Raw genomic sequence first — 17501 nt, forward strand, 5'->3', positions numbered from 1 at the left:
TTAATCTGTTGATGACAGCCCTGAGTCTTTGCTTGGTCTTGGCCAAACCACAACATGCTGGACAGCTCAGCCTGCAAGGCAGCTGTGGGAGGAAGGGAGGAGGCTGCACATCAGCCGTTTTTATTGCTTTGTAATATGATATCACACAGTTATTCAATTTATCTTTTCAGTTGACAAAGACTGTGAAAGACATATTTGAAGCTGTTTCAAATGTCTTATTTTCATGTTTCAAATCTTCAAACAATCAAATAACACTGTTGTAGTCATCAATAATCTAGGCTAGTAAAAGATAATCATATTTATCGAATGGAGGAGAGTTTATACTCATAGATTGTTACTGGAAAGAGATCCAGTTCTGTAGTAGAGTGCAGCACCCAGAAAGTGGTTTTCTTAACACATGGTGGGCTCTGTGTCAAATCCAAGGTTGGAAAAGGAGAACAGAGCAAAAGTGTGGAATGGGGGGGGGGGAAGAGTGCCGCCTGTTGTACTGAATCAAACCCAGCCATTTCCTGAGTTCAGCTCTGCTCGGCACTCTCCATATATGGTAATGGTATTTGCATGAAAAAAAGCCTGGCATTATGAATCTGGGGTTGGTGCAGAAATTCCTCAAATGCTGTCGGGATAACTTTAAGGAAAATGTCTGGTCCCAAACCTGGGAGACTTTAAGGAGTTGATTGTTATTTCAGAGAGAGAATGTTATTTCAGAGAGAGAATGAGATCAAGTAATGAATCAGGTTAATCCTAGATCTCTTTCGATAGAGGTCCCAATCATACTTCCTGGGATCAAGGTTTTTTGACATCTGTGAAACACATAATATGTGACTGGAACTGTACAGAAGCAAAGATCATTAGTTATGACTGATGCTCTGTAGTATGCTGTTACTAAGGGCGGTCTGTGTGTAGAAGGTGGTTGTTAAGATGTACTCAGAGGGAAGTCAGTGCTGGTTCCATGGTGATGTTATTATTGGTAGCTCCCAGTCCAATCTGTCTCCTAAGGGACTGTATGCTCTCCGACCTTCAGCACGGACTGACTCACCTCAACTTTTCCACTAACCTGGGGAATCACTTACCAGAGAGAACAGCATCCTGCTCTAGGCAAGATCTCAGTCAAAACACATAGGTAGGTTTCAACCAGAGCCAAACATTAGCAGTTTATGGCACAGCATCCAACAAGCAGTCACAATGATTGGCTTTATAACCACTGTCATCAATAAGCCATTATACATTCTTATCAATGTTTATAAACTATTTTATTGGTGCGTATTGGTGAGTTATTAAATGTTAGCAAATTATTGTAAACATCTCAATGTACCCAATGTTCTTCTCTAACCCCCATGGAAATACTCTGAACTTTTGGCTCCTGTGTTTCCGGCTTACGTCCTCTCCCTCTTCAAGTAGAGAATTATCATTCCCAACAAAGCAGCAACAGGATAAATATAGCACTCAAAATAGCCTAGTGTGGTACTTCATTTTCATTTTTGGATGTAGGGTTGTGTCCTACAGCATACATGGTGCTGGCTTTAATTACATTTGCCTGGGGTTGGTCTATAGATCTGAGCTGTTTTATGCATATGTGTGGTGGGCTCAACTGCAACATCTGTAGTAGATTCCAAGCACAATGCAGTTAATGTCATTGCTACTGCATTAGAGCATGACAATGAGATGAAGCTGATGTGTTCGATTTCAGATGAGCATGGAAATATAACAGAGAAGCTCAGTATAACATTATTCTATGTTATTGATCAACTAGTCTTTTTCTTCTGAATGTTTATGATAGCTGCCAGGAGACTGGACTGTTTCTCCTGTGTAAAGGGCTCTGTGAACCTCTGACTTGGCTCATGCTTTATCAAGAGTCTGTCTGAGTAGTCTCACATACATACTTTGATTGTGATGTAGTCAAACATGGAAATACAGTATAACAAATCAGCTGTCTGTGACCAGGTGAAAAAACCTTTCCAAGCCAAATCTTCATATTATAATCGCTACACACAGCCTACATCGTTGCCACCATATTAGCTAACGTCATAGTCAACATAGCTACTAGATCTAACGCGTTAATAAACCTTCTAAAATCATGCATTACAGTCAGCAAGCAGTTACACCAGTGGGCCTCGGTGGTAAATAATTAATAAAACCAAAAATTGACCTTGACTTGGAAGCAGGACCTAAAATTAACACCCGCCACGTGCCAAATGCGGGTAGATTTAGGCATTGGCGGGTAAGATGTCTATTTAACCAATTACTAAAAAAGTATTTTATCTATTTTAGAATAAGGCTGTAACGTAACAAAATGTGGAAAAAGGGAAGGGGTCTGAATACTTTCCGAATGCGCTGTATATCTTCAAATTCCTGAAACACCAATTTCCCAGTGTCCCATCAATATTCTCTTCATTCACACATCTCCATTGAGGTGTTTATGAGCTCCCAGGGTATGGAATCACATGTAATGCACCCTGCTTAGCATGCCAATGAGAGGAGAAATCAGCCTTTTCTTCTTCTGTTTTAAAAAAAAAGTTGTAAAACATGATAATGGGAACCGTCTGGAAAATTAATGGAGCAGTAATTTATGTCTTGGCTCCTGAGTGAAAATGCACATAGAAATAGTCTGAGAAGCTATTAACATTACTCACTATGTTCCATGCTAAGAGTGAGTCTGTAAAGAGAGGTTGTGGTATTTATTTTGTTGGTGTAAGAAAATTGAGCCACCCCTGAGAACGTTAAGGTTTCATTTGAGCAGTCTCTCTGCTTGACTTTGTACAAGTCAATTACTGAAAGTTACCATGGCTTTCCATTGGTGTATTAAATCTACTGTGCGTTACTTTATTTTCCTGTAATTTCACCATGGTTTTGCTCTGTGTTGCTTTGGTAGAGAAAGTACATCTTAATGCAACTATGCTTTTTGTCTTCAACCACAAATTGCCATTTAACAAGTGATTGTCACTTGTTATTCAGCAGCATTCAGTCTGTTGTAGCCTATGGAATCTGAAATATGGAATTGTTGCTGCCATCTAATCTATGCACAAGCCCTTTCCAATCTCAACCGCTTCAAAAGTTGAAACAAAGCATTCCAGAACCAGGAAGAAGAAAACAGGCGTAGAAATACAAATCGTTCAGCTGTACAGTATGTAAAGCTACACTCCAGTTGAAAGGTAAACTAAAATAGAATAGGGGGGTTTTAAAATGCTCTTTCTCAGTGGAATCAGGAGGCAAACAAAGCGTTAAATGGCATTGACGTGTCCAGTGTTGACTAATGTTCTGGATCTGGTCTGTGGCTTTAATTGGTTCTCCATCCAGGAGAATAAGACTCACTCCTCACAGCACATTGTAATCCTTTCCTCAGTAACCAGATGACATTGACTCACAGCACATGATGAATGACCTAAGCTTTCTGGAGACCCGCTCTCAGAAAACAAAATCTAACTGGAACGGAGGTAGGAGAGGAAGAGAGAGGGAGGTAAAGGGAAAGGTCTGACAGCAGTCAGAACACAACATCAAAGAGCCAACATCAAAGAGCCAACAACACACTGAAAGCACTTTCGGGAATCCTGACCTTGCACCTATTAGAAGTTTAAAAAAATATCAAAACTCTGCATGGGTGAAAATGAGTTACTCAGGGGAAAGCCCAAGTTCATTTCAGTTGTTGGACAGTTTTCTGCTAAAAGTTTTGACTGCCTACTCTAGTACTCTCACCAAATGTGATGATTTCAGTCCTAGGTAAAGGTAAGCTTCTGCTAATTAAGTTTCTATGAGATTATAGGACCATGATTTTTCCTGGTCAGGTCACGTGGTCAGGGAAAAACTCCTAGCCTAGATATTATTCTGTCCTTTATAGTTTGATGCGGTTGCAAGCAGTCTGAAGGCACTAGTAGTCTGAAGGCGCTACTCGTTTGAAGGCACTAACAGATGTGTATTGTATTCTGTGTGTTCCAGGGGAGCCGGGGCCACTACCGGTACCACTGGCAGAGCCACAATGTCAAGCAGAGTGGAGTGGACGACATGGTGCTCCTCTCCAAGATCAACGAGGACGCCATTGTGGACAACCTCAAGAAGAGATACATGGACGACTACATCTTTGTATCCTTCACATTCACACACAGTTCACACCTAGATGAAGATTGGCTAAGCCCTGCCGTACACACACTCCCACTGTTCCCAGAATAGCTGAGTGACCATTCACAGTGCTGTAAGAACTCAGATTAATGATCTAGTGTTTGAGGCTCCAGACACTGGGCTACTCCCACCATGTATCGCCAGTGGAGAGGGGGAGATGGGCCTCTGCGCCCCTATCTGGACCTCTGACTTCAGCTTCCTTCAGCTTCCTTCTCCTCCAGGCTGGAATGGATCTTAATCAGGTTTACTCTGGTTTAATCTCACCATGGAGAAATATGGAAAGAGGTTGGGGGGGGGGGGGCTGAGAAATGTACAGTATGCCTTGCACAGTGAATGTGAGCAGTGCAGCTACTCTCCTACAACAGTAATGGTTTTGTGTGGCTGTGCTGAGAGCATTCAGGGCCAGATCTGTAAATGCCCCAGGCCCGTAGGCCTATACAATCCCTAAGAAGAGTATTCAGCTTCACCCTTACAGACCTCAAGAATATATTGAGGTTTAAAGTTTTGTTCTTGTGCCCATATAATGTATCCAAGTAGTGTTGAAATGTTTTGGGTTTCTGAATGACCCTTTTGATGGAAGATGTTGAAAGTTCTCAAAGGAGCTCATTAATTGAAACCTCATTTGTGTCCTGGCAGTCTTTTGGATTATAGAGTTGAGCGGATGCTGGCCGTTTTAGATTGAAAACTCTGAGTCAATCCTCTGATTGTGGTCAGAAAATAGCATCAACACAGAGTGTTCCAGCCAGTGGCGTACTGGGGCTGAGGTCACTGCAGGGCGCCCTCAATACCAGCTTTATGTGCCGGGAGCTGCTTTGGGCTGCAGGGCCAAAACCTCACATCACTACACTGCTGGGCTGTTCACTCTGATGTGTGAACACTGTGTCTTTACAAGGCTTGTGTCCAATCACCACACACTCCAGTGCTACCACACAGATGCACATTGCAATGACGTCATGGGCCCAATTACTCACAGTTAGGTCATTTTTCTCCATCTACTCCAAGAGAGACTCCGTCAAGATTTATAAATGTGTTCTGAAACTGCATTGTCTTAAAGAGTAAAATGAGTGGAGGGTTATCATTGGTGCTCAATGCAGATGACTAGTGTGCTCTGGGAATTCTTAGTGTTCTTTTTTCCTTTGACCATGTGAGTCACTAGGACCTGAACAGTTGATATTACTGGTACATATGTGTCATTAGTATGACCCTTAACCCATAACCTCTACAGACTTACATTGGCCCTGTGCTCATCTCTGTTAATCCGTTCAAGCAGATGCCATACTTTGGGGACAAGGAAGTGGAGATGTATCAGGGCGCGGTGAGCAGCCTTTTCTCTTTCGACAGGAGTATGAGACAGGCTACCAATAGGTTTTTCTATTTGGGAAAAAATATCACTCTGCTATCATTGTATTCAACTTGTATCACCTCATACCTCATAGCAGCTAAGAGTAATTGTACTTGGAAAAGTTAAGATAAGTCATGTTTTTAGGATGATGTTATCAGTAAAAAGAACAAAGTTTTAAATGAACTGGGTTAGGTGTGCTTCAAATACATTTTCCAGGAGCACCCCTCAGTGTCACAGGGTGTAGACCAAAATGCAGCGGGAAAATGTATACTCATCTTCTTTTTTATTTAGGACAAAGAAGGAAAACGTATACAAAAACACAACGACAATTAACAGTCCTGTAAGGCATGAAGCTATACACGGAAACAATCTCCCACAAAATCCCATGACAAACACATACCTATTTATAGGACCTTCAATCAGAGGCAACGATAGACAGCTGCCTCCAATTGAAGGCCCCAATCCCCATTACCAAAACATAGAAATACAAATGCCTAGACAGAACATAGAAATAAACTAACATAGAACAATAACCAAAACCCTGGACTAATAAATCAAATACCCCTCTACATACACAACCACCCCGAAGCATATAAACCAAATACCCCCTCTACATGAACACATACACAAACACACCCTTAATCACATAAAACAAATACCCCCTGCCACGTCCTGACCAAACTATAAGAACAAATAACCCCTTTACTGGTCAGGACGTGACACTCAGTTGGAGCATATTTAGAAACTTGCCTTACCCATTGAAAAGGCTTGGCATTACCTTCAATACAGCCTGTTCAAGTCGGCATTATTTAAAGTGTTCTTGGCCAGCGTACTGAAAGTGGCCTTGGCTGCCAAATCAGACGTTAACTATGCTTGATAAAAACAGTTAGCCCTCTAACTTTATTACTTAATTACATGAATTACTCCTAATTCTTTACAGTCTTGCCTTTACAGTCAGTTTTCCCCTTAGGAAAATGGACCCACAGTTTTTTGGACGAGATATGCTTAGATCATGATCTCTGTTGAACCCCCAGGCCCAGTATGAGAACCCTCCTCACATTTACGCCCTGGCAGACAACATGTACAGAAACATGATGATCGACAGGGAAAACCAGTGTGTCATCATCAGGTGAGTCTGCCTGCCTGCTTTTCTCGTTATTATGTCTCAGGCACCTCCCCTCCCTTTCAGTGTTTGTGTATGGGGAGAAAGGGTGAAAACTGACAACCATAACAACAGAGCTGGTATGTGGGAAATGCCTGTGAATGAGGCAGAAGTCGAGAGGCAGAAGTCGAGAGGCAGGGAGGGGTAGGAGGAGACTGCATGGTGACACAGGTGGAAGAGTGCTGCTGTTGAATGTGATGATAATAGATGGGAAGGGAACCAACAGGATACACCACCTGACTGGGAGGAGTGCTGCTGAATGACAGTGACCTGCTCAGTCTGGGTTATTCAACCAGAGTCTTAATCCACCCTCCTTATATCACAGCCTGCTGGGAAAGGCACACTGGGAAAATACACCTTCAAGTCTAAAAAAATGGCCTCAAGTCTCTTTTCTTGTGTCAGCTGGTTGATTTTAGAAAATATTCTCAGGATGTAGAATGAAAACAAAACACAGCGTCTATTTATGCATTAGCTTCCTGCTTTTATAAAACAGGAATTGCACCTGCATAGTACTTTGTTACCCATGCATGAGTCCTCTCTTACGATACAGGAAGGGGGAGGGACTGTTCCTCTGCTGTTATGGATTGAGAGCAGATGTGTAGTGACAATTAACACATTTGGGAGTATACTGTATATTACACATGGATACGGATTATTCGCCTCAGGCAGACAGAGGATCACAAGACTGTTTGAAAATGTAATGGACTCTCTGGCTATGCCCCAAATATAGCTTCCTTTCCTCTTTAGACCACTCAGCTGAAAAGACTTGACAGTTGAAAGCAATATGATTGAACAAAACCAAAGTCGGTCTTACCAAGCAGTGGTCAAGAAGGAAATGTAAAATAGCCTAACTGGCCATTAAAATGTGTTTGGTCACAGCCCTGGATTCCTGGAAGCTAGTGGTAGTCCAGAGATCCTTCCCTAGTGTTGTGAAGCCTATAGTGGGTAACATGACTGTACAATGGGTTCCCATGGGAGGAGGCCTCCCAAGGGAAAAGTGTTGTCTCATAGTTGGGGCTTTATGTTGTGGGCCAGTCACCTGGGGCCCGGGGCCCGGACGGTTACTGTAGTGCTTACCTCATGGCGAATGGCCCCTGGTTCAGCACTTTCCTCCCGTTGTTTAGACAGCTGCCAGTACAGATTCCCACATAAAAGGAATGGAAGTGGATTTGTGATGCACCAGATCAGCAAACAAAGCCCTCCATGAAATTGCTGTCCAGGCAGTGTGGTCAGCACTGTACTGTGTTGGACCTTTTTCTTTCCCACTTATTAAAGAAGTCATTCAACATGACATGAGTCATCTGACGTGGTCAAGTGGTGTTGACTGGCCTTTCTGTCAATGTCTGACTTCACCTATTTGTCTGCGCTCAAACGTTTGGGAGAGAAAAGCTAAGTTACAAAGGGCAATAAAGATGTAGAGTATTATTATAAAATTGTTTTAAAAAATTGATTAACTAACTCCCTGAGTGGTTAAAACACAAATGATGCCATCATTTCATATATAGAAGTGCTTGCGCTTCTACAAACACTGACGCTACAATATTTCAAATCACATAGCACCATTTATGTTGTGCACAGTTTTTGCCGTCCTTTCTTATCAAGGCTCTGGCCAGTGAGTTTACAGATCTATCCCGGAAAGGGTGGCCTGAAATGTAGTGTCTAATGACACACTATACTCTACCCTCTGCTCATATAACAGTTTTGTTCTGCTTATTAATGTTACCCTCATACTGAGTAGAGTTATTCCTTTGGGTCTAGGTCTGTAGGGAAGTGTATTTTCTCCCCCATTGATATGACATGCTTGGTGATGGGTCATTGTTTCAAGGAATGACATGGGAAATGGAGAATCCATCTAAGTTTTACAGTTTGTCACTGTTAATGGATGGACCCTTCAGTTGCAGGAAATTATGCTATCCAACAAGTTGAAATGAAGCCGTACTTCAGTCACACCTCGTGTGTGTGTGTGTGTGTGTGTGTGTGTGTGTGTGTGTGTGTGTGTGTGTGTGTGTGTGTGTGTGTGTGTGTGTGTGTGTGTGTGTGTGTGTGTGTGTGTGTGTGTGTGTGTGTGTGTGTGTGTGTGTGTGTGTGTGTGTGTGTGTGTCCGCCCGCCTGCCCGCCCGCCCGCTTGTGTCATATGGTAGTGGCTTGGGAACACAATGTGCCTAATCATACAAATATGCATAACTGGTATCCATCGTCCCACATCATACTCGGCATGCATTCCATTTCACTCATAGCTGATGTCTGTAATGATCACTTCAGGTGCTTTCTTTGTCAAGCTGAGCTGTGAGTGACATCAGTGAGCCCAGTGATTCAGCGCTGAATGTAGTACTTTACAGTAAGCCGTCTATAACGACATGACTCTCCTTCTGTCCTTGTTTGGCCAATAAATGGGAGAGGAAGTCAACAATGTGTTAAGCATCTGCGTGCTGTGTAATTACAACAATGGGCGCACCCCTCAGGAGGGTAAAAATAGGATGTGATTCAAACTCCAGCCCCTAGCCTGTTCCAGCGGAAAAGAACATGCCCATAAGTCAACCGTGTGCAGATGGGTTCTCCTAAGGGTTAAGGTCCTACAAATGGATGAACAAATGCTTATTGGCAAAGATTAGAGAGAACATTGGATCACATTTGGTCACTAGTCAGTGTACTGTATTTTGAGTGCATCGTAGTGACCACTATATCTAGAATTGTTATAGTTGTTTTGGTTTTGAATAGCTGTGTAGCAAGCTAGACTGAATACTATAGAGGAGCAGAGTCTAGTATCGGCCTAAGGGAGATGAATAAGCATATAGAGTTGCTTTGATGAATTCTTATGGCGTCCTCTAACGGTCTGCAGCTGGGTCTTCTCAGAAGGGCATTACCGACATGACTCCCCTTAAAAAATGAAATAAAAAAACAGACTCCTGTCATCCACTGCCAAACCACATATGTCTAAATAAGTATGACCCTGGTGAAGTGAAAGGACAGGAGGAAAAATGCAAGGAGAGGTTGAGGAAAGAGAAGGAAGAAAAGAAACTGGGAAAATGTGACAAAACAGGATTAGTGATATTAGCCCCTTCTAGAGTGGGAGGTTTACTGCTGAGATGGGTCTGATTTTGGTTGGCATAAACCACAGAGAAGGAGAGCTGAGTGAATATAGGAAGTGGAGTCTCTGTGGACAGGAAGTTAAGAAATGGCATTTCACCTGGTAATTCTGGATGTTTGAAAAAAGTTGTTTTGAAGTGAAGGGTTTGGCTCAGCTGGGAGAATTAGAGGAAGAGCATTTTGACTGGCTCAACTTCTGTTCCTACATCGCACATTTAAAGAGAAGAGAAAAGAGGCATGGGTCAAATTGAGAAATCCCCTCCTTCAATAGTAGGCTACCTTCATGCTAATTGGGGATAAGAAGAGACAATAATGGAGCATTTTGGTAAACCCCTACTGACCCTCTTAAAACCAGGCTTAGAGGAGATTTTCATGGAGTGTTATTTAACATGCTACTGTCTAGTACCATAAATCTGCAACTGCTTTTTCAGCTTCGCAGTTCAGTTGAATTTCCACAGAGAAAGTGTATACTCTCATTCACTTGTTATTTCCAGAATTGTGACGTCCTCTTGAATAACAAGGCAAGGCAAGCAGAGTAATTACATCATCTGGTTACTGACAGCCTTTAACTGTCAACCTATACAGTTGACAACAACGTGGGCATCCTTGTATTGTACATTGTGTTTCAGAGGACTGCCCTGTTATATGCACCTTTCTGACCTCTCTACTTTGTGTTTCAGTGGAGAGAGTGGTGCGGGGAAGACTGTAGCAGCCAAATACATCATGGGCTACATCTCCAGAGTATCTGGAGGAGGACCCAAAGTGCAGGTGAGTCCAGAGAAGCTACTTCCATTTTACACCGTGAAACACAGCTCAACTACAGTTGTGAAAATGTGATTCATCTCAGACGATCACACACATCCACTGTCATTTACAATGTACCTTATGAGGTCAGTCCATCCTAATGACCGCTTGCTGTTTCCAGTCTAAACCTCCCTTTTCCACACCGCCCAAACCGTCTCCTGCCATCCCTCCCTCCTATCTCCCATTATCATTATCAGTCCATCATCAGCCCATCCAACCCCCAAATACCCCCCCCCCCCCCCCTCCCCAGCAGCCATATGGCCCCTACACTACTCAGCAGATGTCCTGTCCCCAAGCCACCCCTCTCCACCAGCCTCCCTGGTATTATTGGCCCACTGAAAAGGGCTTGGAATTTCCAGTCTGTAGGAATATAAGCTGGATCACAAGATGCTAACACTCAGACGCAATTGTAATGGTAGTCATTTTTTCAGTCTGATTAGTATAGTGCTTTTTCCACCTTGGAATTATTGTACTTTAGTCAAGGTTTCAAGTTCAAAGCTAATGTTAGCTATCATGCTCTCAGTGAGTCATGTGGAAAAGGGTGTATGACTAATTACTGTACATTTTCAATGTACAGTGCATTCGGAAAATATTCAGACATTTTGTTACGTTACAGCCTTTTTCTGAAATGGATTAAATTGTTTTTTTTCCCTCATCAATCTACATAATACCCCATAATGGCAAAGCAAAAACAGGTTTTTAGATTTATTTAGCAAATTTATTACAAATAAAAAAGGATGACATTTACATAAGTATTCAGACCCTTTACTCAGTACTTTGTTGAAGCACCTTTGACAGCGATTACAGTCTCGAGTCTTCTTGGGTGTGACGCTACAAGCTTGGCACACCTGTATTTGGGGAGTTTCTCCCATTCTCTGCAGAACCTCTAAAGCTCTGTTAAGTTGGATCGGGAGCGTCACTGCACAGCTATTTTCAGGTCTCTTCAGAGATGTTCCATTGGGTTCAAGTCCAGGCTCTGGCTGGGCCACTCAAGGATATTCAGAGACTTGTCCCGAAGCCACTCCTGTGTTGTCTTGGCTGTGTGCTTAGGGTTATTGTCCTGTTGGAAGGTGAACCTTCTCCCCAGTAGGAGGTTCTGAGTGCTCTGGAGCAGGTTTTCATCAAGGATCTCTCTGTACTATGTTCCGTTAATCTTTTCCTCGACCATGACTAGTGTCCCAATCCCGGCCGCTGAAAAACATCCCCACAGCATGATGCTGCCACCACCATGCTTCACCGTAGGGATGGTATTGGCCAGGTGATGAGCAGTGCCTGGTTTCCTCCAGAAGTGACGCTTGGCAATCAGGCCAAAGAGTTCAATCTTGGTTTCATCAGACCAGAGAATCTTATTTCTCATGGTCTGAGAGTACTTTAGGTTCCTTTTAGCAAACTCCAAGTGGGCTGTCGTGCTTTTTACTGAGGATTGGCTTCCGTCTGGCCACTCTACCATAAAGGCCTGATTGGTGGAGTGCTGCAGAGATGGTTGTCCTTCTGTAAGGTTCTCCCATCTCCACAGAGGGAGCTCTTTCAGAGTGACCATTGGGCTCTTGGTCACCTCCTTGACCAAGGCCCTTCTCCCCCGATTGCTCAGTTTGGCCAGGCGGCCAGCTCTAGGAAGAGTCTCGGTGGTTCCAAACTACTTCCATTTAAGAGTGATGGAGGCCACTGTGTTCTTGGGGAACTTCAATACTGCAGAAATTGTAAGGTAACCTTCCCCAGATCTGTGCCTCGACACAATCTTGTCTCGGAGCTCTACGGGCAATTCCTTGGACCTCATGGCTTGGTTTTTGCTCTGACATGTACTGTCAACTGTGGGATCTTAAATAGACCGGTTCCAAATCATGTCCAATCAATAGAATTTACCACAGGTGGACTCCAATCAAGTTGTAGAAACATCTCAAGGATGATCAATGGAAACAGGAGGCACCGGAGCTCAATTTTGAGTCTCATAGCGTAGGGTCTGAATACTTATGTGAATAAGGTATTTCTGTTTTTTAAATTTGCAAACATTTCTAAAAACTTGTTTTTGCTTTGTCATTATGTGGTATTGTGTGTAGATTGATGAGGGGGAAAAATGATTTAATCCATTTTAGAATAACGTAACAAAATGGGGAAGGGTTGTGAATACTTTTTGAATGTCCTGTACATGGTTCTGCATTGTTACTGGCTATGAGTCTTATGTGCCTTGCATATTTTAAATCATTTTAAGATGTACTGAAAAGTGTGCTTGTAACGTTTGTTGAAGAATGTATTTAAAATAAGTCTATGTGCGGTCTATGTAATATATTACAGAAATTGCCCTTGGAATTTCTATTGTTTTATTGAATAAGGTCTCCATTGTGTTGGAAACCCCCTACCTCTCTCAATACCCTTCCTGCCCCATTGAGCTTTGTCAATCCCTCTGTCCACATGTCTCATTCACATGGTCTCCCCAACTCCTGTGTGCTTGTGGTGTGTGTAAGTGCTTGTGGAGTGTGTGTGTGTGTGTGTGTGTGTGTGTGTGTGTGTGTGTGTGTGTGTGTGTGTGTGTGTGTGTGTGTGTGTGTGTGTGTGTGTGTGTGTGTGTGTGTGTGTGTGTGTGTGAGGGGGGGGGGGGTGTAATGACTGTCACTTCACTACCCCTGTCTACTCAAACAGACAGACTGAACAGCAAAGTTGTTGTCTCTGATTATCGTCACCCTGTATCGGTTTCTGACTGCAGGTGCATATCAGATTACCATGCCCCTGAATCATATGCATGCAAATCGATGTGACAGACACAGCATGTGTTTTTAACCTGGAAATTGTAAGTGTTTTGAAGTCTCACGTGGCTCTCACAGAGCGGTTTGATTAGTTACATAAATATGTAAGGTTTAACTGAACCCTGGGGTAAGTACAAAAAGCTGTTACACTAGAATCACCATGCCACTAAAGTTTTTTTTTCTTCATAGAGGACAATAGTTCAGGGATGCAAAAGGATTCCAAGAAAATCTACCACTCCACTTAAGCATTCAATAATAGAGAGGATAATAGTCGGCCACGACGCTGTGCTGATTTAAAACTCATGGGCTCCTGATATGCAGATGGCTCATGGGAAAGATAATGTGCTCCAGACGCTATGAGAGCGGAGTGACGGTGGAAGACGGTGACGGTGCATGTCGATCTGCCAGCAGGGATGTGGATAACTGCAGAGTGTAGTAGTGTCTCCCTACCCACTGCGTCTATACCCTACCTGTCACACTAAAACGAGCCTACTGTCTGTCTGCTCCCTCACAGCACGTCAAAGACATCATCCTCCAGTCCAACCCCCTCCTGGAGGCCTTCGGGAACGCCAAGACAGTGAGGAACAACAACTCCAGCAGATTTGTAAGGGTCCCACGTCTTTCCAAATCTCTTTTTTTATTAGAGGAATGGGGGCGCCTAACATCATATGGTTGGCACTGTGTTCTGCCCTGGAATGATTTGAAGGTGCTTCGCGGTCGTTTCCGGAACCAAAGCAAACACAAGGCCGTCCAGTGCAAATAGAGAAGAGAAAAAAAGGAGATAGTGAATTACAGTGTGCTCCTCTTTTTATAAGCTGTGTTACTGCCTTCTCCCGTCTCCTCTTGGCTGGGGCTGCTAGCCTCGTGTGGCCTGGTTAACCAGGGCTGTGGGGACACACTGTCCAAAAAGAGTGGGAACTCCATTGCCAGTAAAGATGCACATAGAAAAACACATACTATACTTTAAAGACCGTTAGTTAGCTTGGAAAGACGTTTTAAGGCAGTCTTTAGTGCCCTCTAAAGCCAGTTTATCCACTTACAGCATTCACAACAAAGCTTAGTGGTAAGTATTGTATTCAGGTTGACAGACAAGGCAGTACTGTCTCTGTTCATAGTTTTCCTGGTTTAGTTTGGGAAAAGTAAATGAGGTTTGACACATGGTCTGAGAAATGGTTGAGGAAGTCTCCCTGTAGGAATAGTGTCTCAGTGCACTCTGGGGCTTCAGATTGGCTGGGAATGGGATAGACATTACAGAGGACAGACCTGTCTGGAGGAAAGAGGGAAAGGGAAAGGGAGAGAGAGAGAGAGAGAGAGAGAGAGAGAGAGAGAGAGAGAGAGAGAGAGAGAGAGAGAGAGAGAGAGAGAGAGAGAGAGAGAGAGAGAGAGAGAGAGAGAGAGAGAGAGAGAGAGAGAGAGAGAGAGTTCAAGCCTTAGTACACACACACCACTGGGTTACAGGTGTGCACCCAAAGTACAACTCATGTGATGGTTGTTATTTCCTGCTCGGAGAGGTCTGGGTTTTAGCTTTAGCGAGGCCTGTGCTGATACTAAAGCGCCACACTCTCCTCCTTCAGGGGAAATACTTTGAGATCCAGTTCAGCTCCGGCGGCGAGCCAGATGGAGGGAAAATCTCCAACTTCCTGTTGGAGAAATCGCGCGTCGTCATGAGGAATCCTGGAGAGAGGAGCTTCCATATATTCTATCAGGTGAGGGACTCCAGTAACATGGTGTGTTTTTATCATTTTCCTGTTTTAATAAGAGTGTTTATGCACATTTTAGAACTGGGGAAATGTGTACAGGAATTGGCTCACAGTGTCCATGAGTAAAATTCAGCATTCAGGACACTAACAGTAACAAGTGCCATTTGGCTCCTGAAAGCAGGTCGAGTTGTTCTCACTGTGTACCACTTGAGGACTCTGGAAGAGAGGCAGCGGTCAAACTCCCATAATGCAACTTTCTTGACACATGAAAGGAGAATAAAGCATATGACTCTAAATTGGGTGTAAACCGTGTGGTGCTGATCACTTAATGAGCATGTGTATGTGGTGCTGCCTGTCTAAAAGACGTCTGACATGTAGAAATGTGAGGAAAGACAATGTGAGTTCACAGGTTGAAAGCTCCTGTAGACCTTTGAGTCTAGAATTACTGTATACAGGTTCTTACTTGACAGAAGTGTAATCATCTAACACTGCCTTCTGTTTGTGCAGTTGATAGAGGGAGCCACTGGAGAACAGAAGAGTAGCCTCGGAATCACAAGCTTAGATTACTACAATTACCTCAATCAGTCTGGATCCTACAAAGTGGATGACATCAACGACAAAAGCGATTTTCAGGAAACTATGGTACGTTTACTTTCTTTCCATTGTTACGGTTCTCTCTCTCTCTCTGCCTTTCTTTCTTCTTCTCGGTCTGTCTTCCATTCTCCTCTGTTGTTTTGATTCTGTACCCTGTACTCCACCTGTTTTTGTTTTACCAGTGAAACCACAACAGGAATAATTAGAGGACATGGTTTAGGTACCACAGCAGTAAGTAAACACATGTTTCATCCCTGGGTTCATGTCTCCTGTTCTGTCTCTGTCCTCTACCAGCATGCCATGGAAGTGATTGGCATCTCAGGGGAGGACCGTGGCCTGGTGCTGCAGATTGTAGCCGGAGTCCTGCACCTTGGGAACATCAACTTCAGGGAAGCAGGGAACTACGCCGCCGTTGAGAGCGAGGAGTGTATGTACCAACCCTTGTAACTTTGTTTATGTAGAGGGCTAGGTAGAGCTTGTTGCTTGCACCAATCCAGTCCTTTCACATCTGTGAGGGGAGTCAACAGGGTGTGGGAAGGGAGAAAGTGGTCAAGTTGAAATGCAGTTAGACTGTCTCTGTGTGTCTCCAGCCTGCAGACTGGCATGTCCCCTTGGCGTTCCTCTCCAGTGTCCTGGACTGCACTTTATGGGACGGGTTAGGTTAGGTAGCACATTTCTCAGCACGCTGCGCTGACTGTTTTCACTCCCCAAAGCTTCATTGTGTTAATGCAGGGCTGCAGCCAAGCTCCAGGCCACGCTGAATTACCAGAGAAAATAAAAAACAATTTTCAAGGTCTGGGCACATTACATCACAGACTAAAATTACTCAGAGAAACGCAGCCTCTTCCTGCCCCACTCCTACTCTTCCCCCGCCCCTCTCTTCCCCTTCCTCCCTCCTCTACTTCCTTGCCCGCCTCACAGCCACCCATCCAGGCTGAATGATGCAATGTAGCCCCTCTGGTTAGCCAGGGTACAAAGCGGCGTTGTGTAGAGTCTCTGCGTTTCCTCTTCCCCTATATCACTTCCTGTCTGACTGCAATGTGTTTCACATATCAAGACCCCTGGTGCCCCATATAAAACCACACCAACACAAGTCGTCATAAACATCTGCTCACGCTCAGCCAAACAAATCCCTGCCTCAGATCCACTAGAAAGAACACTCTCTTGTACTGTACACATAAACCTCTAACCATCCATCAGACTGGTATGGATCATTGATACTATCTATATCCTCTTTGAGGGAGAGTGCATTGGCAGGCTACAGTAGGAGATGCAACATGGTCCTGAGGATAGACTTGGCCTGTGCTGTGGTATGTACAGTCAGTCACACCCTCATTTCCCAAACGGGGGCTATTTGATCCGTCTGATGCATTCTCAGACACCGTCAGACCCAGAGACAGACCCAGAGACTGAGAGCAGTTTCCTTCTGGGGGAAGTGACTCAGTGTAATGAGGCAGGGGGGGGTCTCTCAGGAGAGTCCTAATGGCCCTCCGCATGCTCAGGCCTCTGCTAGGAGAACCCAGTTGTTGTGGCTATGGCAGGGAGGAGGGAGCAATGAGTCATCACCAGACTTGATTGCATTCCGGTTTGTTGTTGAACCCTTTATTTCGTTGGATCCAACGTATTCAGAATGTACTGGTGTTTTGTTTCATGAGGAGGGTGTGTGCCACACATCTGTAGAATGTCTGTCTCTTTCTTCATTCTCTCTCGTCTCTCTCTCTACAGTCCTGGCCTTCCCTGCGTTTCTGCTGGGGATTGACCAGAAGCGGCTGAAGGAGAAGTTGACCAGCAGGAAGATGGACAGTAAGTGGGGCAGTTCCATGGAGTCCATCGACGTGACACTGAATGTGGAGCAGGCGTGTTACACACGGGACGCCCTGTCCAAGGCCCTGCACTCACGTGTTTTTGACTTCCTAGTAGAGGTATGAATGGACACTCCTTCTCCATGACCTGTTGACCTT

General features: G+C 44.1%; 1 protein-coding gene across 2 annotated transcripts in view; it reads left to right on the top strand.

Annotated features, from left to right (window-relative positions):
* The window catches only part of LOC106587337 (unconventional myosin-Ie), a 52734-nt gene that overhangs the window by 19033 nt on the left and 16200 nt on the right, over nucleotides 1-17501 (top strand). For both annotated transcript variants that reach the window (XM_014175644.3, XM_014175645.3), the window contains exons 2-10: nucleotides 3931-4074; nucleotides 5336-5425; nucleotides 6487-6581; nucleotides 10382-10469; nucleotides 13761-13850; nucleotides 14821-14952; nucleotides 15454-15588; nucleotides 15835-15967; nucleotides 17266-17462. In XM_014175644.3, coding sequence (XP_014031119.3) covers nucleotides 3931-4074; nucleotides 5336-5425; nucleotides 6487-6581; nucleotides 10382-10469; nucleotides 13761-13850; nucleotides 14821-14952; nucleotides 15454-15588; nucleotides 15835-15967; nucleotides 17266-17462 — 1104 coding nt within the window. The remainder of the gene's footprint in view (nucleotides 1-3930; nucleotides 4075-5335; nucleotides 5426-6486; nucleotides 6582-10381; nucleotides 10470-13760; nucleotides 13851-14820; nucleotides 14953-15453; nucleotides 15589-15834; nucleotides 15968-17265; nucleotides 17463-17501) is intronic.

Source organism: Salmo salar, chromosome 26 (assembly GCF_965601325.2).
Source record: "Salmo salar chromosome 26, fSalSal1, whole genome shotgun sequence".
Taxonomy (NCBI): domain Eukaryota; kingdom Metazoa; phylum Chordata; class Actinopteri; order Salmoniformes; family Salmonidae; genus Salmo; species Salmo salar.